The 23,694-nt window shown below is 50.4% G+C and overlaps 1 protein-coding gene across 2 annotated transcripts in view; it reads left to right on the plus strand.

Annotated features, from left to right (window-relative positions):
- LDLRAD3 (low density lipoprotein receptor class A domain containing 3) overlaps positions 1-15,546 on the plus strand; it is a 212,734-nt gene extending 197,188 nt beyond the window's left edge. For both annotated transcript variants that reach the window (XM_045825744.1, XM_045825746.1), the window contains exons 5-6: positions 10,610-10,955; positions 12,695-15,546. In XM_045825744.1, coding sequence (XP_045681700.1) covers positions 10,610-10,955; positions 12,695-12,932 — 584 coding nt within the window. In that variant the 3' untranslated portion in view covers positions 12,933-15,546. The remainder of the gene's footprint in view (positions 1-10,609; positions 10,956-12,694) is intronic.
- The last annotated feature ends 8,148 nt before the right edge of the window (positions 15,547-23,694 follow it).

The following is a 23,694-nucleotide window of genomic DNA, read 5'->3' on the forward strand; positions in this document are numbered from 1 at the left end:
TTAGCACAGGCAGTGCTTAGTCTCCGGTGAAGGATGCGAGCGCTGCTGCAGGAGCCCAGCACGCCGAAACCGAGATGCACAGAGCCACGGAGCTAGAGGTCCTCTGCCCACATCCCCCAGCACATGCTCACTGAGCACCACTTTGGGCATTGGTGATGCAGCAACGCGTGAGCGGAGTCTGGCTGCACCCATGCAGGGTTCCCCTTCAGTAGGAAGGAGGTGATTCCATACAAACACAGTGAATAGTGGCAGTCAGTGACAAGTGCCATGAAGACGGACAAGGCCGGGGTAGGAGATGGAGAGGATGGCGGTGGCCCGGGATGTCTTCCTGCTAACATTGACCTAGGAGCAGGGACTTGAGTGGCATAGAGTGAGTGATGCAAATGCGCAGGCAGAGGGCACAGCATGGGCAGAGGCCCTGGGGCAGGGGTTTTGTGTGTTCTGGAACCACAGCAGGGGGGCCAGGGAGTCTACAGCAGAATGAGTGGGCAGGAGTGGAGGTTGGAGTGGTAACAGGCACAGTTATTTAGGGCCTGGGAGGCCATGGTGAAGACTCTGGACTTTATACTGCATCTGTGGGAAGGCACTAGAGGGTTTTGAGCAGAGAGTGACATGATGGAGGAATATAGGGTTTAGAAGGAGCACTGTGCAGCCAAGGGGAAAGAGACTGTAGGGAGCAGGTGGGGCAGGGTGGACGGAGGAGACCGTGGCTGGGACGAGGGCGGCAGCGGTGAAGGGAAGGAGACGTGGGCACTAGGACCGGCCCGCCCCAGGGCTGGTGTGCGGTCTGACTGGGCTCAGCTGTGCTTGTGTCCCCCTGTGAGGATCCTCATCTGCCAGCCCTGGGACCCGAGCACAAGGCCCCGCTGCGTGCCAGATGAATAGCCTTTCGCTGCGGGGTGTCTGCCCCAGTTGTGTTAAGATTCTCTGAAATCTCCAGAAGCCGTGCAATTGTTCATGGTCTGTAAAGCTCCCCCTTGGGAGCCCTGCCTGTAATGCCTCTGTTATCAGCCCTTTTCCCTAAATTATTCAGAGGGTTTTCTGCATTCACTAGGTCCAAGTGTGCGCACTCAGCGTTTCCCCAGGTAATACAGTTTAAGAGGCAGACGCAGCACCGATGAACTGATTATGCAGGGGCCGTCACAGACGTGCAGATGTGAAGAACAGACCCACGGCTGCCTCGGGCTCCTGGTGCATTTGACAGGATCAGCTCCTTTCTTGTCACGTGTCACGATGGCAGGGTGTCACACAGCACTTCCGGTGGACGGGGTCTCTCATTTCACACTCAGGAGCTGGGCAGGCATCAGCCAGAGGTGGCGATGCTGAACCCTAAGTGGGTGGGGCCTGGAAGGTGGAGCTGCTGCTGCACAGAGAGAGGAGGGGCCAAGGCTGTCCTCAGCTTCTGCCTTTTGGGTTGGTACCCACAGCCACAGGCTTCCTCTAGCAGCATGCCCGAGGGCCAGGCCCCGTCTGATCTGTGACAAGACACTCTCCAGAGTGTTGGGAATGTGCTTTTGTGGAACTGTGCTTTCTGTTCACCTCGGCGTGGCAGCGAGGTTGATAAAACAGCCGCATCCTCTCACAAAGTGTCACAGTGTACGTCTGCCTGGTGAAGGCTCTGCCCAGTCCTGGAATCACAGCTGCTGACAATGACTGCGGGGCGTGGAGGACGCGGGCGGGTTTCCGTCACTCCTCCGAGCCCCCATTTCCTCACAGCCTGCTTCACAGGTGGCGCGTGAGTCCTCTAGGGCTGCCGTAAAAAATTGCCACCAGCTAAGTGGCTTAAAACAACAGAAACTTGGTCTCTCACAGTTCTGGAGACCAGAAGTCCAAGATCAAAGCGCTGGCAGGGTCCGCTCTTCGGGCAGGCTCCAAGGGAGAGTCTGTTCCACGTCTGTCTCAGCTTCCGCCGGCTCCCTGCGCTGCTCGGGGGCCCTGGGCTCAGGGACTGCGTGACTCCGGCCTCCACCTTCACGGGGCCTCTCCCTTGTCTGGTTCCGTGTCTTCTCCTCTCCTCTCTGTCAGCTGGATTCAGGATAATCTCTTCTTGAGATCTTCACCTCAATTACATCTGCAGAGACCCTTATTCCAAATGAGGTCACATCTGAGATTCCCAATGCACCTACCTTTTGGAGGGACACCATTCAACTCACTCCAGATGGTGTAAGGATTATAAAACCAGAGTTTATATATGTGAAGACATAGATACAGGGCCAGAGCTGCTAATGGTGGTTGTTAGGATGGCATTATTACTCTTTGTGGTGGTGGTGGTTAGTGTTACTTGTATTACATAGTTCAGATCAGAAGTGAGGACAGGCCACAGGGCAAAGGGTATTCCACACTCCAGCTCTGGCCTTCTTTCCCCACGGCCTCTGGGGCTTGTGCTGCGAAGCCCAGGCAGGGAAGACGGCAGACACTGAATGCCTGGCCGAGGAGAGGGATAGGAGCCATTGAGGGTCCCTGATCTGAAGATTTTCACAAGAATTCCACAGTGTCACAGAGCTGGGTGATGTTCAAACTTATAGGAGTTTTGCAGAAGGATTAGAGGATCCACAAGGAGGTTTCTCTTTCTGGCCTGAGCCTGGGTGTGGTCGTGGGAATGCCAGAAGCAGAATGGTGGCTCGGTGTGGACAGAGAAAAGAAGGGAGTTCAAGAGAACCTGCAGTGTTCAAACCCAGGAGACCATGTGGCCGGAGAAACGGCTACCATCCAGGAGCCCATCCTAAGAAATCTCTGCACCAGGGACCACACAGGTCACTAATGTACTCGGCATCTGTGTTGAGCACCGGCGGTAGACTGGTGGACAGAAAGCAAGCCTGTTCCTCTCCTTAGGCTTTCACGGTCTGGTGGGTCTGCCTGAATGTGGTTGTAGCTTTGTTTTTAATAGTGCAAAAGGTGGGGGGCAACCTAAATGTACACCCATAGGAGTTAGTTGTTCCCAGTTCCCTCTTTCAGTGGATAAGTAAATTGTGATATAGTCTATAATGGAACACTACACAGCTGCTCCTTAACAAAGATATGGATGGGTGAGGAAATTGTCTGCTGTAGAAGTTTTTGCACGGCATGAAGAAAGGTGCGTGTGTGTCTGTGTCTGTGAATAATCCTTTTCAAGGGTCTGTACCAAGGGTCAGTGAACCAAGGCCAGTGGGTCACATCCAGTCTGCCTCCGGCTTCTGTAAGTAAAGTTTGATTGGGACACAGAAATCCTCGATCATCAACATATTGTTTGTCACCGCTTTTTGCCCTACAGAGGTACTTAAGTTGCACATCCCACAGAACATACAATATTCACAATCTGGCTCCAAACAGATAAAGTGAACCAACACCTAGTCTACACCAGACCATTGGTTGTTTTTCTCCGGTGGCTTTCTAAGTTGGTTTACGGGGGGGATTATGTGTGTCTTGGACATTACTATCTTACTTTAATTTGAATAATCAACATAGGTTTTTATAATCAGAAACAAAGTCCTATTTATGAAAGACTCTCGGCACCTGATTTTGAGACTTACTCTAAAGCTGTAGTTACCAACACACTTACTGGCATAAGAGTTGGCATGTGGCTCAGTCAGGCAGAATAGCGAACCTAGAAATAGACCCAGGCTTGTCTGGTCAATTGATTTTCAACATAGGTGCCAAGGTAATTAATAGGGAAGAACAGGGTTTTTAACAAATGGTGCCGGAGCAGTTGGATATCCAAAGGGAGGGGGAAAAGAACATTGAACTTCAACTTGTCCCATAAACAAAAATTAACTTGCTAGGGATCATAGGAGTAAATGTAAGATCTAAAGCTATAAAACTTCTTTTAGGCAATGATTTCTTGGATGGGATACAAAAGGTACAGAAAGGAAAAGTAATAATTAATACAATGTACTTCATGAAAAATTTTTTAAAACACTTATCTTAAAAAAGACATCGTAAAGTAGATGAAATGACAAGCCACAGCCTGGGAGAGAACAATTTGCAAATGACATTTCTGGAAAAGGGTTTGTATCCCAGAACATACTCGTCTAAAAGCCACTTAACTACTCAGTAATAAGCAGTCAGACAAACCCATTTAAAAATGGGCAAGAGATTTAAATAGACACTTCACCAGAGATCTAGGGATGGCAGATCAGCACAGAACAGATATGCAACATCATTGGTCATTGGAAAATGCAAGTTAAAGCCTCAGTGGTACCACTGCACACCTAGCGTAATGGCCAAAATTTACAAGACTGAGCATATTAAGTGCAGATGAGGCTGCAGCGCAACTGGCAGGGCAGGGGATGCCAAATGCTGTAGCCACTTTGGGGAACAGTGTAACAGTTTCTTACCAAGTTAAACATATACTTTCCATATGACTCAGCAACCTTACCCCTAAATATATATTAATAAACATGAAAAATATATGTCAGCATAGCGACTTGCTTTCCAGAAACTGGCAACACCCCTATTCACTCCCTCAACTGGTGAATGGATAAACAAATGGCAGCACACCCGTCCGTTCAGTAGAATAGTGCTCAGCAGTGGACAGGAATGAAATGGGAACACTCACAGACACACAGATGAATGTCAGCGGCATTTTGCCAAGTGAAAGAAGCCAGACACAATTGGCTACACACAATGTGATTCCACATACGTGACTCCGTGGTTTCCAGTGACTGCCCGGGAGCCCAGGGACAAATTAGCAGTGGGGGTGGGGGGGGGAAGGTTCCATATTGTGTTTATGGTGGTGGTTATGCAACTGTTTTATTTTGTTAAAATTCACCTAACTGTATATTTTTAAAGGGTAACTACAGCTTTACAGTTTTATTGGTCATAAGTTATACCTGAAGAAACCTCGCTTTTTAAAATAGTTCATCTGGAGAAAAATAAACTTAAAAAATAATTTTAAAAAAGGCACACAGGAGTCAGTTTCTCAGAGGGAGGGTAAACACTCCATTTGAACAGGGCAGTGAACATTCCAGAACATGTGTTTGGGGTTCCCAAAGTCAGGCTGGAGGCTGTGGAGCATCCTCAGGGAGTGGTGCGTCAGTCAGCGAGGGGTCTCGGTGAGTGGCGAGGGGTCTCAGTGAGTGGCGGGGACGTGGGCCCCGGGGAACCCTCACATCACACAGAAAGAAGGAAGCAAGGCGCACCAGCGTGCACGTTTCCAGCAGGTAGCACAGGACCACAGGCCACACAGAGTAGAAGGGGAAACCAAAGTCCCTCTCTTGCCTGTGCCTCTCCCTAGACACTGCCAGTGATGCCAGTTCTGTGGGCCCCTGTAGAAGCATTCTGTGCATTTTCCATTGAACTTTGCCTTTCTTCATTTATATAGTATCTTTCAGGTTGTTCCATCGGCATATGTAGAGCTGCTTAATTTTTTAAAGATGTGTGAACACACCATAATTTAGCCATGCTGCAATTGATAGATGCTTAGAACTTTTTGGATATATACTCTATGATGAACAGCAGGTACTTAAATTAAGAAGTTATCTCTCTCCCCTGCCGGGTAGTTCAGGTGTTTAGAATGTCATCCCCATGCATGAAGATTGTGGCTTCGATCCCGCAGCCAGGGCACATACAGGAGAATCACAAGTGTGGGGATGGGTGGAGCAACAAGTTCATGTCTGTCTGTCTGTCTGTCTGTCTCTCTCTCTCACACACACACACACACACGCAGAGAGATAGGTTTCTCAGAGTGGAATGGCTAGGTCAAAGGAAATGTACTCTTTTTATGTATATTTTAACCCTGTCACCTCACTGACTCATACCAGTTTCCCACCCCCACTGACCATGCATTCAGGATCACGCCTGTTTTCCCGAGTCCTGGCCAGGAAATTGTGAAGTCCATCTTTGCCTTCACCAATCTGATAAGCAAAAAAATAATAATAATAATAATAATAATAAAAGATCTCTTGTAGGAAATTCCTTTTGTACCCGCAGGAAGGAATTTTTGAGAAGCAGAGGAATGCCCAAGTCACACGTGTCAGCTGCTTTCATCCCGCCGTCAGTCCAGACAGCGCCTCCGTGTGAATGAGAAGAAGGCACTCTGCTTTGAGACCCTTGAAAACTGCTGTGACACCTACACAAACCCCGGGGGGGACTTTGAGGGGCAGAGCGCCCCTGGAATGGTGCACGCCCTGTCCACGGGAGCCAGCACGATGGCTTCTGGGTAGTAACCAGATTGCCTGGAATTCATGTCCACGCTGCTGGACAGTGGAGCAGGAGGGCATCGGCTTGGGGGATAGACAGAATGAATGGGAACTTCATTATCCGTGGTTATGCACTTGGAGCCTGGGTCCCAGGCAACTCTGATGTTAGTAATTTGGCTAGGGAGCTCATTAAGCTCTTAAGAAAAGTGAGTCTAGTTAATGAATTAATACAAGATGACATTTTACACACAGAGCAAAAACGAGACCAGACACCACTGACTTATGTAACATAATTTCTTAAGTGAATGTGATGGCCGCTTCTCGCCTGCCAACGCGGGCCCATCAGCAGAGGGCCTGCCCTTGGAGACGTTACTGAAACTGTCAAGACCCATGGGCATCTGACATTCCATTCACTGAAGGAGCTCTCTTCTTGTATTCCTAAAACCACAAGTGGTTCCACAGAAGTCAAGGTCTTAAAACTGGACCCATTGGTTTTCCGTTGTGAAAACCCAGCCACTTTCCTCTTTTAAGAAACATATCTCGCCCTGGCTGGTGTGGCTCAGTGGATTGAGCACCAGCCTGTGAATCAAAAGGTCGCTGGTTTGATGCCCAATCAGGGCACATGCCTGGGTTGTGGGCCAGGCCCCCCACTGGGGGCATGTAAGAGACAACCTATCCATGTATCTCTCACATGTTTCTCTCCCTCTCTTTCTCACTCCTTTCCCCTCTGTCTAAAAGTAAATAAATAAAATCTTTAAAGACTCCCCAAAGCAACAAAACCCTTCTTTAAAAAGAAAAGAAAAGAAACATATCTCACTGGAAAGGAAATTCCTCAGTCCTTATCCTGTCCCCCGCCTTACCCGCCACCCCCCGCCAAAGCAGATCTTCCAGCCTCTCTCTGGTCCAGAGAAGTTCAATGGAAAGACTGTGAACACCAAGGATTAGCATTAACTAGTTTGGGGTGATGGAAAGTTCTGCAGGTGGATGGTGATGGTTTGCACCGTAGTGTGAATGTACTTAATGTCACTGAACTGTACACCTAAAAATCGTTAAAATGATCGATTTTGTGTCGTACACATACTCACACGACCTTGCCAGGCTCTTTGCTCAGAACTCTGGGGACACTGTAGTTTACCCTCTCAGTAACCAAGGAGATGGCCACTGTTATTTACACAGAACCACCACCGTTTTAAAGATGAGGCATCAGAGGCTCATAAAAGTTCAGTCACTTCCTTGAGCAGCAGCCAGGCGTGATGGTCCCAGGATTCAACCCCTTGGCTCTGTGCTGGCTGCAGACAACAAAATAAAGAGGATAGTTTACGTCTGAATTCTGAAACTCAAGCCCCCACCCAGTTTTTTAATGATCTGAACTGAGAACAGACAGAACTCCAGCAGAACCCCTGAATGACAGCTAATTGTCTCTGGAAATTTTCAGCGCTATCTCCCTGCCCTAACTCTCTGGAGCATGCTTCTGCCTTTTGTCTGGGGTTTTCTTTGCTTCTTTCTGTCAGTTAATCACTGAATGACCCACAGGAATGTTGTAGCTTTCATTCATGTTTGAGCGTAGCTGGGAAGAAAATTAGCACAAAGCCTGGAGCCCGAGGGGGAAGATCTGTCTCAGATGAGGGTCGTTTGGGAGAATTGGGGAATACCAATATTAGGAAGGAAGATAGTGTGTTTCAGCACGTGTGGAATATTTTGAAGGAGAACTATCTGGGTTCTAATGCTGACTCCTTACGTATGTGACATTAGACAAGTTAATTAACCTCTCTGAGTCAATTTGCTCATCTGAAAACTAGGAGTAATAAAACAATAAAAGCACCTACCTTACCAGGTATGTGAACACAGACTTTTTTCCATTGAATTGTGTGCACCTACTGAATGAATGCCTACTATGTGCCAGGCACACTAGGGGAGATACAATGATGAATGGAGCAAGCATCATCAAGTGATGAGGAGTGGAGTGAAGCTTAGCCCGGCGCCAGGGCACTGGCCCAAGGAGCAGGGGTCGCTGCTACCGCTGCATTACATCACACTAACCCCTCCTCACTGCTTCCCAGGTGGAAACGCACAGGGTGTGGTCACCAGATTTGCTCACTTGCACTGAATTTAGATTGTTCTTCCAGCTGGGCCGCAGACGTGGGTAGTTGTGATTCTTCATTATTTTTAATGCATTTTTTCCATTACCATTTAGTCCTCTTCACCCGGCAGTCACCACACTGTTGTCCATGTCCATGAGTCCTTTTTCCTTTTTGCTCAATCCCTCCACCCCCTAACCTTCCCTACCCACTTAGCTGTCATCCTGTTCTCTATGAGTCTATCTTCGTTCTCCTTATTAGTTCAGTTTGTTCACTAGATTGGACATATGAGTGAAATCATATGGTATTTGTCTTTCTCTGACTGGCTTATTTCACTTAGTGTAGTGTTCTCCAGGTCCATCCCTACGTCACAAAGGGTAAATTTTTCTTCTTTTTTACAGTTGAAAAGTGTTCCGTTGTGTGCATGTCTCATAGTTTTACCCACTCATCTGTTGATGGACACTTGGGCTTTTTCCATGTTTTAGTGATTGTAAATAATGCTGCAATGAACATAGGGGTGCTTACGTTTTTCCAAATTAGTGTTTGAGGTTCCTCTGGATATAGTCTCAGAAGTGGGGTTGCTGGGTCAAAAGCCATATTCATTTTTAATTTTTTGAGGTATCTCCATACTGTTTCCCACAGTGGCTGCAGCAGTCTGCATTCCCACCAACAGTGTAAAGGGGATCCCCTTTCTCCACATCCTCGCCAGCACTTGTTGTTTGTTGATTTATTGATGGTAACCATTCTGACATCTCATTTCTCTGATGATTAGTGATGTTGAGCATCTTGTCATATGTTTATTGTCCATCTGTATGTCCTCTTTGGAGTGTTTATTCAGGTCTTTTGCCCATTTTTTAATTGGATTGTTTGTTTTTTTGGTGTTGGGTTTTGTAAGTTCTTTATAAATTTTGGATATTGACCCCTTATCACATGTGTCTAGAAATACGTCCTCCCTTTCTGTGGGTTGTCTTTTTATGTTGTCTGTGTTTTCCTTTGCTCTGCAAAAACTTTTTAGTTTGATATAGTCCTATTTATTTATTTTTTCTTTTGTTTCCCTTGCCTGGGGAGATATATCAGATAAAATATTGCTATGAGCAATGTCTGAGATTTTGCTGCCTATGTTTTCTTCTATGATTTTTATGGTTTGGGGCCTAACTTTTAAGTCTTTATTCCATCTTGATTTTATTTTTGTGTGTGGTGTAAGAAGGTGGTCTAGTTTCATTTTTCTGCACGTACCTGTCCAATTTTCCCAACACCAGTTATTGAATAAACAAACTATCTTTAGCCCATTGTATGTGCTTCCTTCCTGTGCCAAATATTAATTGACTATAAAGGGGTGGGTTTATTTCTGGGCTCTCTATGTTGTTCCATTGACCTTGTGTCTGTTTTTATGCCAGTACCATGCTATTTTGATTATTGTGGCCTTATAGTATAGTTTGGTGTTAGGTAGCATGATTCCTCCAACTTCGTTTTTCTTTCTCAGGATCACTGTTGCTATGTGGGGCCTTTAGGTGATTCTTCATTTATTTCATGCTCACGGCAGCCCAGTGAGGTGGGCACTATTATTGTCCCCATTGTGCAGTTGGGAAAGTACTGCACAGAGAGGTAGACTACTTTCCAAAGGGCACACAGTCAGTAAGCCGAGCGGCTGGGATTTGAACCTAGTCTGGCTCCAGAGTCCACGATTTTAGCCCGTGCTGTGCTGGCTCTCTATCTCGAAAGCTGGGCATGGGCCTGGCGTAAAATAAGTGCTCTGCACACATAAGCACTTAGACACACGGACCAGTGTTCCTCGTGTATGTTACATTCAAGCTTCCAGGGAAAACTGATTTCTGCCATAGGAACTGCCCCTCCTGGATACTGTAGTTCCCGGGGCTGATACCCTTAAACAACTTTATCAAGGTATAATTTACATAACATAAAATTTCCCCATTTTGAGTCATTCAATGCATTGCCGTTAATTTACCGTTTTATATAGTCTTCACCACCTCCAACGTTTCCCTTACCCCAACAAGATCCCTGGGACCCGTTACCAATTAATCCCCATTTCCACACCCCCCTCCCCAGACCACCATTAATCTACTTTGTGTCTATAAATTTGTCTTTTCTAGACATTTTGTATACCTGGAATTATACAATATGGTCTTGTGTCTGACTTATTTTGCTTAGCATGACGTTTTTGAGGTTCATCCATGTTGTGGCATGTACCAGTGTTTTGTTCCTTTTTATGGCTGAGTAAAATTCCATTATACAGACATACCCCATTTTGTTAATCCATTCACCAGTCAGTAGACATTTGGGTGGTTTCTTGTTTTTGGCTGTTGTGAATCGTGCTGCTGCAAACATCTGCATACACGCCCTGGGGTGAGTTAAATGATCACTTTCTTCTCTTTTTTCCCCTTGGGGGTTTCTCAGAACCTGGCAGCGGGCAGGTGTTTGTGACTTCGGAGAACCAGCTCGTGTACTACCCCAGCATCACCTATGCCATCATCGGCAGCTCCGTCATCTTCGTGCTGGTGGTGGCCCTGTTGGCGCTGGTCCTGCACCACCAGCGGAAGCGGAACAACCTCATGACGCTGCCGGTGCACCGGCTGCAGCACCCTGTGCTGCTGTCCCGCCTGGTGGTCCTAGACCACCCCCACCACTGCAACGTCACCTACAACGTCAACAATGGCATCCAGTACGTGGCCAGCCAAGCTGAGCAGAACGCCTCAGAAGTGGGCTCCCCGCCCTCCTACTCAGAGGCCTTGCTGGACCAAAGGTGTGTGCCGGGTGGAGGAGATGCGGGGAGGGAGCTCATCCAGTGGGGGGAGCAGAATGTGTGCACACCTGGACTCCTGGGTCTTGCCAGGAGTCTGCATTCAGGTGCTGTAGGCACAGCAGCATCTGGCATTCGCTGGGTCCTTGCAGACCATTTACGTGCATCCTCTCGCTGCATCCTCTCCATGACTCGCTGAGGGTGGCTCTGTTTCCGCCTCGAGTTTACAAATGAGGAAACTGAGGCCATTGCATTTTAGTTACTTGTTAAGGGCATACAGTTAGGGCCCCGGCCAGCCGAGAGCCCTGCTCCTCCCTGTGACTGCCGCACTGGCACATGTGCAGCCCACTGGCTTTCACACTCGGAGGCCTCGGCTGCTACCCCAGAACAGTGTCCCCTGCATATTAGAGGTTTGGTTAATGTTTGTGGAATGAATGAATGAATGAGGGACCAAGTGAATGAATGAATGAGCCAATTAATTAGTTCCTTACCTTTGCTTGGCCTCATCCATAAAATAAAGGGGGCGGAGCAGAGCACTCTCACGCTTTGTTACACAGTGGAGCCCTCCCTGCAAATGGAGTCCGTGTATGAGGTCAGAACTCAGAGTTCTGAGGTTGAAGTGGGTAGTGGGCCTGCACCCTGCCTGCTCAGCCTCCCTCTCCCCCTTGCTGACCTCCAGGGTGTCCCAGAGGACCTGGGCTGGGGCTGTCCGAGTCCCATCAGGCTCTGAGATTGCCGTGCTCTCCCTGCAGGGCTCTGCTCAGTGTCCCTCTGCCTCTGAGCTCGGGACTGACTGGGTGTGAGCCCATGTTCCTGGGGTGACTGGCTTCCTCTTGCACCCTCCTCAGTGGCAGCTCTCGTATTATTTCATCTTTGCTTTCCCTCCTCATAAAAGGTAGCTTCAGGGAGCGGTGCTTAAGGATCTCTTTGCAAATTAGCATAAATATACAGGACCTCACTCCGCACTCACAACCTCTGATTTCACTGCAGAGTGAGGTTAAAATCACTGAAACCGAGACAACGCCTGGGTGCAGATCCCACCCTGCTGCTTCCACGTCACTGGTGATCCTGTGCCCCCCCTCCTCATTTCCCCCCCGAGTCAGTGCAAGGGCACAAAGCAACAGCTGCCTCTTCGTTCCTGTGGCCCTGACATGAAGGAGTGAGTGTGAGGCATGGGGCCCGGCCCGGCTCCGTGAGCTCTCAGTGAGTGAGCGCTGGAAAGGGAGCTGTCACTTCCTTGCAAGCAAAGCGTCATTAGTATCCCCTTCCACAGACAAGGAGACTGAGGTGTTGAGAGGGTGTGCTCTGTTACCCAAGTCCACACAGCCAGGTAGACCTAGCTCTCAGTAAGAAGTTCAGAGGTTCCGTCAAACACCAGGCCAGCGGCTTGGCCACAGGGGCCCCAGCCGATGGAGCAAAGCCACTTCGTCAGATCACCCAGGACGAGCCGAGGGTACACTTGGCATCCTCGCTCCGGCTCCACCCAGAGGATGTGGCTGGGGCACTGCCCAATGGGCACGAGCCAGCCGGAGCACACTGACCTGCGCCCAGCCCCAGCCCCAGCCCCAGCCCCGTCTCGCTGCACACCACCTTGAGCTGCCCCTGTGCTTGGAGGGCAGATCTTCCTCACGTCAGTCAGCGTATGCTCAAACGGGCAGAGGTTGGCACTGCCTGCCTTGCCTTGGCTCCTCGTAACGCATTCTCCTTCTTCTCTCCCGCCCCATCTGCCTTCTCCACTGCAGACCCGCATGGTACGACCTTCCTCCGCCGCCCTACTCTTCCGACACCGAGTCCCTGAACCAAGCCGACCTGCCCCCTTACCGCTCCCGGTCCGGCAGCACCGACAGCACCAGCTCCCAGGCCGCCAGCAGCCTCCTGAGCGTGGAAGACGCTGGCCACAGCTCAGGGCAGCCTGGCCCTCAGGAGAGCGCTGCCCAGCCCAGGGACTCCGGGCCCAGCCAGGGCACCGAAGAAGTGTAAAATCCAGTTATTCCAAAGTCCATGTGGGTTCATCTGCTCTGACTTGTTACCATCCTAACAACTTGCACTCATGGGAAGCTCTTCGGGGTGCCTCCAGGAGTGATCAGGGGCGTCAGCTGTCTCTCCTTTCCCTTCCTCCCGCAGATTTCAGGGATGTTCTTGGGAGGGTGACCTGGCGTTCCCCGGCATCTCAGTTGACATGACGTATATTGCGCATCTCTTCTGGGAGGTCTCCCTTCCGCTGGGGCCCGGGATCACAGCTTCACTCCTCGCACTGTTCTTCTGTTGCCACTGTAATCTGGCTGAGTAGGCGGCCGCACGAAGCAGGGTGCGAGAGCCCCGAGAAGCATGGTTTCTGCGCCGTGTTGGGCGTTCAGAAGGGCAGGAGACACTGGGCCATGTGCTCTGTGAGTTGCCATTTGGCAGCTGTGTTGGGGGTTTGGGGTCGAAGCCAGGCGAGTGTGGAAACCTTGCATTGTCCTGTGCTTAACTCTCAGTTCAGGGGAGGCGGTGCCCAGAGAAAACCTTTGGCATGAGTAGAGCCCTTCCGTAATCAGCCATGTCATTTTGGGTTTGCGAATGACCCTGAAACTGCCTGCTCTGGGTACATTCTGGCTCTAACATGTTGCCCGAGAATCCTCGTTTTGAGAGCTTTCTCTGGCAACATATTGCCAGAATAGGCAGGACATCCCCACCAGCGGTCTGTCCAAGTTCTCGGCTCCTGAAATGCAGGCTGCCAGGAGCTGAGCCCTGCTGTTGTCCACGGCCCCTTCCTTGGTTTCTGGCTCGTCGGCCTCCCAGCTGTGGCCTGCTTGTGGCCAAGGGATGAACACCCAGCCGAAGCTGGCCTAGAGTCCGATCTGGCCCTCCATCCCTATGAAGCACACCCAGCCTGCCCGGCCCATTCATGCAGCTTCAACACTAGCCTCCTAAGTCCCCTCAACACCCAGAAGTTGTTTCACCTGTGTGTTTGGACTTAACACCGGTTGCTCACACGTGAGAACCGTGTTCAGTACCTCCCAGCAGAGCTGCCAGCTCCCTGCACTGCGCACACTCCCCGTCGCAAGGCCCCAGTGGAGGGTTAGGGTTAGAGCAGGTTAAGCCTCTTCGGACATCCCATAGCTTCCCCCCTCAGAGACATGGACATGGACAATTTGGAGTCAGGATTTGCCATTTGGACTTTTTTTTTTTTAACTTTTAGAAATGCATTTGAAACGGTGTGTTTGTTTTTTCCCTTCCAGTTAAGGGACTATTTATATGTGTACAGGACAGCTGTCGTCGTCGTCGTCGTTTCTCAAGGGAGGTCCAAAGAACGATGCTTAGGGAGGTCACGCCTGTGTCCCGCTAATAATCCCTGATGACAAGTCACAACAGACCGACCTGCGTGCCCGGTGTTTGTGCGTTGTTGCACTTCGAGCTGTTATTTATCTAGTTCTCAAAGGACGCCGAGTGAGGGGGTGCCCTTCTCCCTCGGTCCCAGTCTCCGTGCTTGCTAGCTCTCCTCTCCTCCCCGCCCCGCCAGCCGCAGGGCCCGCCCCCCGGGGACACACTGGGTAGGAAAACCTAGGTGTTATTCGGCAAGAAACGGGCAGGGGACACAACTGGAACCAGGGGGCCACCCTGGGCAGCTGTTACCCATTCAGGGCTCCCCCCACAGCTCAGCAAACCTGCAGTAGCCTCTCGGATGCTAACCCCCGTGGAGCCTGCAGAGGGGGAATGAAGTGGCGGTCAGTGACCCTGTTCTGCAGACCCCTTTTTTCGAACCGGACCCAGAGGGTGTTCCAGGAAAGCTAACCACTTGTGATTTTTTTTTTTTTAAGGAAAGGAACCTAGTTGCTTGCATCCTTCATTTTTAAAATAACACTGTAGTTATTTTCTGAGAAGTCCAATGAAGAAAGAACTTTTGATGGCAGCCGGAGTACGTCAGAAACTCGGGCTGAACATTGCACCTCCTGTGAGTCGGAATGGCTGTACTCCTCCCTCGGGCGGGCCCCTGCTTCCGTCTGGTGCCCCAGACCTTGTTCCGGGGCCAGGGTTCTGGTTTTAGTGAATAGTGAACAGTGCAGTGAGTGCGTGACGCTCTCGTGCATTTCTGCTTCCGGGCGTCTTGGGAGAATAAATGGTGTTAGTAGGCGAGGGGAGCCTATTTAATGTTTTTTAAAACACAGGGACACTTTTGTTCCAGATTTGACTTTTTTAATGAATGTTTCTAAAATACGTTAATAAGACACCAAAGCTGTGAGGGTTTGGGGGGTTTTTTCCCCCTCTACTCAAGATAGCAAATTAAGTGCCCAGCGATGTTTTTTAACTCATTCCAGTCAGGGTATTTTTTTACACATTGCCTAAATCTATGCCAACTGGAAAACCATCTCTGCTCTCTTTTCTCAAATGAGGTCAATGAGTCCTTTTTATTTTAGCCTTAAAATACTTCTACTGTGATAGATAGTTCATCATCTGACCCAGCTCCCTCTAATTTGAAATTGACACTTCTAAAAAATGCAACTAAGTGGTTATCGGTGTGTGATGTTCAAAGTTCATCTAAACTGGAAAGATTGTGTGCAGGGCTTTTTTTTTTTTGGTTAGGTTTTTTTTTTAATTTTATACTTTCAAATAAACTTGCAGTTTCATTCTTTATTGGTGTGACTGGTTCTTAACATTCCTTTCTCCTCTACGGCGACATAAAAAATGAACAGTCACTCCTGTCACGGCTTCTGAAATGAATTTATGCCATCATAAAGGGAGAAAAGAGAAGAGTGTATTGATGGGACCCTGGAATATGAGGGGCAGGCAATTAAGGGTTCTGCAGCCAGTGTGATGGGAATCCAGAAGTAAAATCAGTAGGTCTGGTTAGTATCATGGGCCCTGGGAGGTCCCTCAGAAGACGGGCATTAGCTGTGTTCACCCCGGTGCTGTCTATAGGGGGAGGGGAGTGACTGTGATGACCGTGACAGGCTGTGACCGTGTCATCAGGGCTGCACAGCAGTGCCAGCACAAGTGTGCCAATAATGGGTGTTGAGCCACAAATGGGGCAGGCTGGCCCTGTCAGTGATGAGATCATCTTTGTGCTCTTTTAAGTTTCACTTTAGAACCGTGTCCCGACTGATGCCACAAGGACAGTCGCACAGGACATCAGGATGCCCAGGGGGTCACTACTGCCACCACCCATGAACAGGACAAGTAGTCTTGGTCTTGGTCTTGGCCACAGGTGAAATCCACAAGTGCAGGCCAGCTCACATGCTCCCCCACGTGGTCTAGGGTAGACCGCCCCAGAGGTTTGTCAAGTTGCTGATGTCTCCATCTCCTGGGGTGTCATGTTTTAATAGGTGCCACCATGAAGAAGTGATCGAGAAGTGCTAATCCAGAGCAGATGATCAGCAAACATTTTGTGTAAAAGGCCAAATAATAAACATTTTTGGCTTTGTGGCCAATGGTCTCTGTGGCAACTACAAAAGCAGCTGTCATCATGTAATACACAAATGAGTGCGCTGTGTTCCAACAACTACGTACAAAAATAGGTGACTGGTTGGCTTTTGTCTCCTGGGCTGTCATCTGCTCACCCCTGGTCTGAAGGAGCGTTCCCACACTGTGTTTGGGGGCCCAGAGCTGGGGACACTTTAGAGAAGTGTGTCCATGGCCTGGAATAGTAGAACCCTTGAAATGGCACCAACCTTCACAAAATTAAAAATAGAATAACTTCAGAAGGAGGCAATTCGAGGAGCTGTAAAATTCACTTTCATTGACCCTGTTAGCTGTTTTGCAGTGAATAAGGAAACAAAGGAGTGAGATGCATAGAGGTTTTCCCAGTAACATCCTCAACAAGTGGATCGAATGCAGCGGTCCTGGTCAAAAACAAAAAACAAAAAACCTCTCACTAAGGATTCTGTAAGACGATGAATTGACACAACAGTCTGTCTTTTAGAAGAAGGACAGGGATGAGTGGTCAGAAAGGTAGTCCCTGTGTTCTCCATTTAGCTTGCCACCCTCGGGAAGGCGGCAGATCCAGAGGTGAACTGTGTAAGAAGACCTTCAGCTGGCCGCAGCACAGGTGCCCGACCCGGACACAGGAAAGGAAATGCGAGCCAGTGAGAGCCTCGGGAGAAGTGTCGGCGGAAAAACAGGCAGATCACCCCTTGACATCTTATGATGAGTCACGTTCTTGGGAATGTCTGTAGAACCTCCGGTTGTAAATGATAGAAATTCAACTCTTGCAAGCTTAATTGTGTTTAGTTTTAGAAGACCCATTGGCTAATCCATCCAGGTCCAAGGGTATGGGGCTGTCGGTCTGGGACAGGACTGGCTGGATCCAGTCGCTCAACAACTGTCATTAGGAATCTCTTTCTCTCTCCCTAGCTTCTCAGCCTGGCCTTGCTCAGTGTTAGCTTGATGGCTTTCCATCAGGTGGAAGAGAGGGTCCCAGGGGTCCTGGCTCACCATCTCGGGAAAAGAGATACCATCTCCACGAGAGTCTATAGAAATTCCTTCAAATAGACTTGCTCGGTCCTATGGCTGCTACTGTGTGACAATCCATCTCTTGATTGACAGCCCCACATGAATTACCTTGGAACCCAAAAGGGACACATGGAAGGCAAAATACCAAGGCGTCTACTGTAGAACCTCACCAAGGAATGGGACCCACAGCTGGCTGGCACAATTTCTAGTTCATATAAGAAAAGAAAAAAGCATACAAATAAGAAGCTTCAGGTAGCAAAGCCAGGTCTGCAGCGAGCAGAGGCAATGTGACAGTGGAATTTCAGGAGACTCAACAGCCTTTCTCTAAACCTAGGAGGCAAGGTCAGGCTGCAGGCACCTGGGGCCTGGGTTAGGTGTGCTTGTGTGAGGTGGACATCTGGGGTGGGTCACAAGAGCACAGATGAAGCCACGCAGGAGGAGTTCCACACTAAAGAAACCTGAACCACCTTGTAGGTCCCAGAACTCTCCCCAAACCACTGAAAGCACTGAAATGGGCCATTTTCCCATGTAGGGTCACACCTAGCCTGCACCGGATTTTTAAGTGAGTGGATCAAGGACATGTTCCCATTGATCATTACCCTCGTCAGGTTACCCAAAGAGTCAGATTCAATTATGCACGTTGTTAACTAAACTTTCCAGGATTAACCCTTTTATTTATACCCTAAGAGCTAAGGTACATTGGTACCTAGGCAACCACCCTCTGGAAATTCTGGGACAGCTGATGCCACAGGAGCTGAGAAACCGCTGATGGACTGAATGTCCATCATGTTTGGGGTGTGAAGGCATGGCCATGGGGGACGGGGATGCAGTGTTGGGGGGGCTTGTTTGTTTAATGTGGCCGATGCTTTGACTGGGCTGGGTTTGGGCGTGTGGTCTGAGCAAGGCTGGTTCTCACTAGGTTCAGTGCTAGACAGTATTTGGCTTCACGTGGCTCTCCAGTTCACCCTGGCGAATCACCCCAGGGAGGCAGCAGAGGAAAAGGTACACAAAGGAGCCCACATGGGAGGTATTTATGGGCCAGGCTTGGAGGTAGCCATCACCTCCATTTGTATTCCATTGCCCGTCATCTGGTCAGTCTTACAGCCACACCTACCCACAAGGGAGGCTGGGAAGGGAGATTGGTTGTATGTTTGGGAAGAACCGGGAGCGGGGCTAGGCGCTGGCCCCCAAACACCTGTGTGTTCCGTTCACACGTGGAATACACTCACCCTCCGCCCCACCCCCGAAAGAAGAAACCCAACCGTCCCATGTAATCCGATTCCAAGTCCAGGAACTGGTGAAAATCTAGACGTCGGGCCCAGATGCGGCTCCCCTGGTAAGACGGTGCCCAGCCCCACAGCTCTCATCCTCTCTCTCCTGGACTGCCTCCCTGTGGTCTGTTGTCAAAATGCTTGAATAATTCAAAAATCAATCAGGATACAAGTCCAAATCATGGTCTCCTGGACCTTATACCATCAGCTCCCCGTGACCTATCTCACTTCATCTTCTGCTCTCCCTGCTCCTCCACCTGCTCTAGCTGCCTTCGCCACCTGGCCGGTTCTGGAACTCACCAGCCCCACTCCCCGCTCAGCACCTGGGCTCCGTGTTCCCTCAGCCTGGGACGCCCCTCTGCAGGTACCTGCGGAACTTCCCCCTCAGGGGACCACCAGGGGCCATGTCCACAGAGAGGCTCGCTACCGCCATCTTTGGGACCTCAGCAGTGGCCATGTGGGGACTCCTGGAGGAGAGGAGCCCCAGGGTGCTCTCTTGACCAACGTCTGGTTTCCACCCAAGGGATTTGGGTCTGCCGCCCTAGAGCAGAGCAGGGCATGGGCGCTTGGGAAGGAGCACTGGGGAATACGTTCGGAGCATGGCATGGAAATTTAATTTAATTTGATTTGGATCAACGTTCTTGGGTTGGGAAGCGAGTCAACTGAAGAAATGCCTTGATAATGGAAGTGATGTGGTGGAATGAGCTGAACAGGACCCGTCGGGGAGTTTGTTCCTGCAGTGACTCCGTGTGAAGTGTGGTGCTTTTGCACAGGAGCCCCGGCCAGACCTTTGTCCCGGAGTGTGTTCCTGGTGTGCCGGCCTGCGCGTCCGCTCAGGGCACGCACACATGCGTGGGAACCCCCAGCACCACAAACTGTGCATGCAGATGGTGGCGTCCCTGGTTCAGAGATGGAGAACTGGCCCCCAGCTCAAACAGGTACAAGCATGACAGAGATATTCCAGAAAAGAAGGGGTTGGCCTCCTTGTACGTGAAAAGTAAACAACTCAGCTCCCGAGTTGGAATCACTTGTCAGGAAATAATTGAATATGAGTGTCTTGAGCCTACTTGCTGGTTTGGCCCAAATCAAATAAGTGACTCTTTTGTGAAAACAGTGTGTGTGTTTGCGCAGTGTGGCAGCAGGGATCAGTCAGAGCCACAACAAGCGTTTATGGGAGTGAGGCATTGAATCTAGAAATTCGAGCCAACACTGATGAAGAGCTGGTGGAGCGAAGGCCCGGAAGGATCAGGTGGAGGATCCGAGACACGGTTACCAAGGACGCCAGCCTGGGCCTGGGGCGGGTGGAGAAACCAGAGCTTGCACCAAAGGCCAAGAGGCCACTGCGTGGACTTCTAAGGTGGCACTGCAGCGAGGGAGCTCCCGGAGAGGACTGCGAAGCCGGGTGTCTCATGAACCCGCCCCCTGAGCATGAGGACTCTGCCTGCACATTTGCCTTCAAATCTCAGACAGGCGCGCCTGCCATTGGCACACTTGCCCTGGGAACCACACGGGAGGGGACTCAGGAAGCTTGGTTCCCAGGAGAGGGCGGAGACAGCAGGCGTCAGCCCCCTGAGGACCGCGATCTTGGGCCACGCAGTGGATTCCAGCCCAGACCTGCCATTCTCCAGGGGAAGGGATTCTTACTGTGTAGCGACCTGGACTCAACAAGTATGGGACCTCCATTTCTTTGTATCTAGGGAGAAGAGGGAATTTCACTTTTGACTTTGAAGTCTTGTAGGCGTACCCAGTCGTTGGAGTTCACAGTTTTCAAAAAGACAATGATTCCATGATATGATTTGGTATAATCTCTGGTAAACTGGACGATTGATGTCAGGAAATAGAACTAATAACTTTAGAGTTATTTTTATTAATGATCTGTTTTCACCCTGAACAGAACTTTCTGCTGCCCACTGTGGGTCCCAGAGAGACTTGTAGAGGGGCAGCAGTGGGTGCTGGGTGGGTGACCTCAGGAAGGGAGAGGTAAGAGGCGGCTCTCTCCCCGAGATACAGGCCACAGGATGGCTGTGGGTTTGGCCACAAAGCCATGAGTTGGGGGGCGGGGGCGGGGGAGTGTTGAAAAGTGTAAGGTTTCTGGTTTTCCTTTCTCTTGTTTACTGACACCTTCTCGTGGGAGCAAATTTACTAGGTGAGAGTCAGTCAAGTGAAAACATCCGTTGGTCCACATCCACCAGAAACCAGATGGCTCGAACTGGGACCAGAAGTGTCAGAGAGATTCTAGGAGGAGGAGGAGTCAGCCCTGGAAAGGCCTGGAGACCCAGTTTCCTTCCTCCCCTCTCCCTCACCTCCTCTCTGTCCTCGGTCTCCCCCCTCCTCTCCTCCCCTCTCCTCCCCTCCCCTCTGCCCGTTCTCTCACCCTGCTCATGGTCAGTGCCTTTGTAAGGCTGACCTCCCTGAGCTCGTGGAGCAGGCAGGGTGGCTAAGGCTCCGTTCTCCCCAGAACATCTCAGTATTTAGATCTGAGACATAGGATGTCATAGGAGGCTCTCATTTTGGTTTTGCTTAATAGCTATAGTTTTTTTAATTCTTCAATTACACTTGTCATTCAATATTATTTAACATTAGCTGCAGAGCCATAATTTTCTTATTGGCCTTTACTGGAGAGGCCATCTACTTTGACAAATTACTGGACCCTCGAGTCTACTCCTAAAATGGATACATGGATTTATCTTTGGTCCTTGCCTCTGCACCCAAACACTGAGTTTGCAAACCAGCGGCCCTCGGATAGTATTCGACCCACAGGTTGAATATTTCAATGGGCTTGTAAACTCTCCTCTTTTTTTATTGTGAACCTGTTGCCAACACTGGAAATTCAGTATAGGTCACACAAATACCTGGGTACATGGCTCCTTTAAAGAGCCAGCAGGTGCAGGGCTTTGGGGCCGCCTTCCCACGTGCCAAACTTTGCAGAGCGGAGGAGCAGCTGCCCTGCTCGGAGGGAACGTTGCTCAGTAGCCTATTGCAGTTGCTTCTTGGTCTTGGCCCCTCCCATCTACTTCACACCTTGACTTGCATGCTGGACCCCATCTGCTCGTTAGAACCTGGAGGCTGCGAGGCTGAGGAGCTGCCGTCCAAACTTCTCACCATCACGGGCAGATTCTTTCTGGAAGGAGCAAGAAGATGGGCAACTGCCAATGTAGCTGCCCATGAGTCTCACCACTTTCTGGGTCTCCGTTTCCCTTCACTAACAGCTCTCGTAGTGGACGTTTGTTATGCCCCGTGCCTTTTTTATGCTAAAATACACATGACACATTTTACCATTTTAACCACTTTTAAGGGTCCGTGGCATTAAGTACAAGTGCATTGTTCTACAACCGTCACCCCCAGCCACGTCCAGAACTTGTTCATCTCCCTGAACTGAAACTCCTGTGCCCATCCAACTGGAATTCCCCTTCTCCCCTTTTCCCGGCCCCTGGGAAACAGCATCCTGCTTTCTGTGGCTAAGAACTTGACTCCTCCAGGTACCTCGCTTAAGAGGGATCATTCAGTCCTTGTCTTTTTGGGTCTGGCTTACTTTATTTAGAATAATGTCTTCGAGGCTCATTCATGATGTAGTATGTGCCACAATTTCCTTCCTTTTAAGGGCAGAATAATATTCCATGTTGTGAACACCACACTTTGTTTATCCACTCTTCCAGAGGCGGACATCTGCGTGGTCTCCGCTTTCTGGTGATAGTGACTGATGCTGCTACGCATGGGGGTGTGCAAGTATTTCTTGGAGTTCTTGTTTCCGTTTCTTTCAGGGAGATACCCACAAGTGGACTTGACCCAGCACCTTTTGCTCACCCTTCCTATAGGCTTGGGGGATTCCTGCAAGTCCTGCCTCCCCAAGAACTCCCCCGGAACTGGGGCCCGGGCCCCTGACAGGGGCTCAGCTGATAGGACCCTCGAGTGAACGCCCAAGCTCGAGAGTGCGGGGAAGAAGGGACACCACGCAGCGTTCGCTCTGAGGGCGGCGGAGGGATGCGAAGCGCCGGGCTGCAGCAGGGACAGGGATCTTTTATTTCCTTGGGACGTTTTTTAGAGTTTTTCCACTACAGTTTACAGCCGGTACTGTTTTGTATCAGTTGTAGGTGTGCCGCATGGTGGTCAGACAGCCGTGCACTTCCCAGAGAGCTTGCTCCCGGGACCAGTCCGGTGCCCGCCCGGCCCCATGCGGGGTTATCGCGGGGTTATCGCGGCGTTATGGACTGTATCCCTCGCGCTGCGCTCCACACCCGGTGACTGTTTCCCAGCTACCAACTCGCACTTCTTAAGCACTTCTTAATCCCTCCGCCTGTTTCACCCAGCCCCCCACCCCTCCCCTCGGGCAGCTGTCAAGCTCTTCTCTGCGTCTGCGAGTCTGCTTCTGTTTTCTCTGCTCCTTGACATTGATCTCTAGATTCCACATGTGAGTGAAATCATACGCTATCTGCCTTTGTCTGTCTGACTTACATCACTTAGCATCATACCCTCTAAGCCCATCCCTGGTGTCCCAGATGGTAAGAGTTCCTTCTCTCTCACGGCCGAGTAATATTCCGTTGTGTAAATGAACGGCTTTCTTACAGGGGCCGGCATCTGGAAGGCGCCCAGCGTCGGTGGCGCCAGCCGTGGCTCCTGCGCCAGGAGCGTCTGCCGCGGAGCACCGGCGTTTTCACTCGGGTGCCTTCTCCCACGCAGCCCCGAGCCTGCCTCCACGGTCCTCCCCCAAATCCTCCAAGCCGCTTACTTAATGAATTCCTCTTCTGGGTAAACCAGCAAATGTGTAATCCGCAGCAAGGATCTGACTAAGCCAACGCTCAGCACAGCTGGAATGTGTGGGAACCGCTCTGGACCCCGAGTTCCCAGAGCCGAGATCGAGGGTCCGCTCAGTTCCCGACTCCCAGCGTGACTTCACGCCGGCCGGCCTGCCTCAGCAAAGCTGTGTCCCGTAGGTGAAACGCAGCCACCGTCTTGGCTTCCTCGCGCAGCCGTGGGAAACCCGCACGCCGCATTGCTCAGGATTCTCCGCGGAGGGGCCCCAGCGCCGTCCGATGGGGAAGTCG

This window comes from Phyllostomus hastatus, unplaced genomic scaffold (assembly GCF_019186645.2).
Source record: "Phyllostomus hastatus isolate PE091 unplaced genomic scaffold, TTU_PhHast_1.1 phas_scaffold_585, whole genome shotgun sequence".
Lineage (NCBI taxonomy): Eukaryota > Metazoa > Chordata > Mammalia > Chiroptera > Phyllostomidae > Phyllostomus > Phyllostomus hastatus.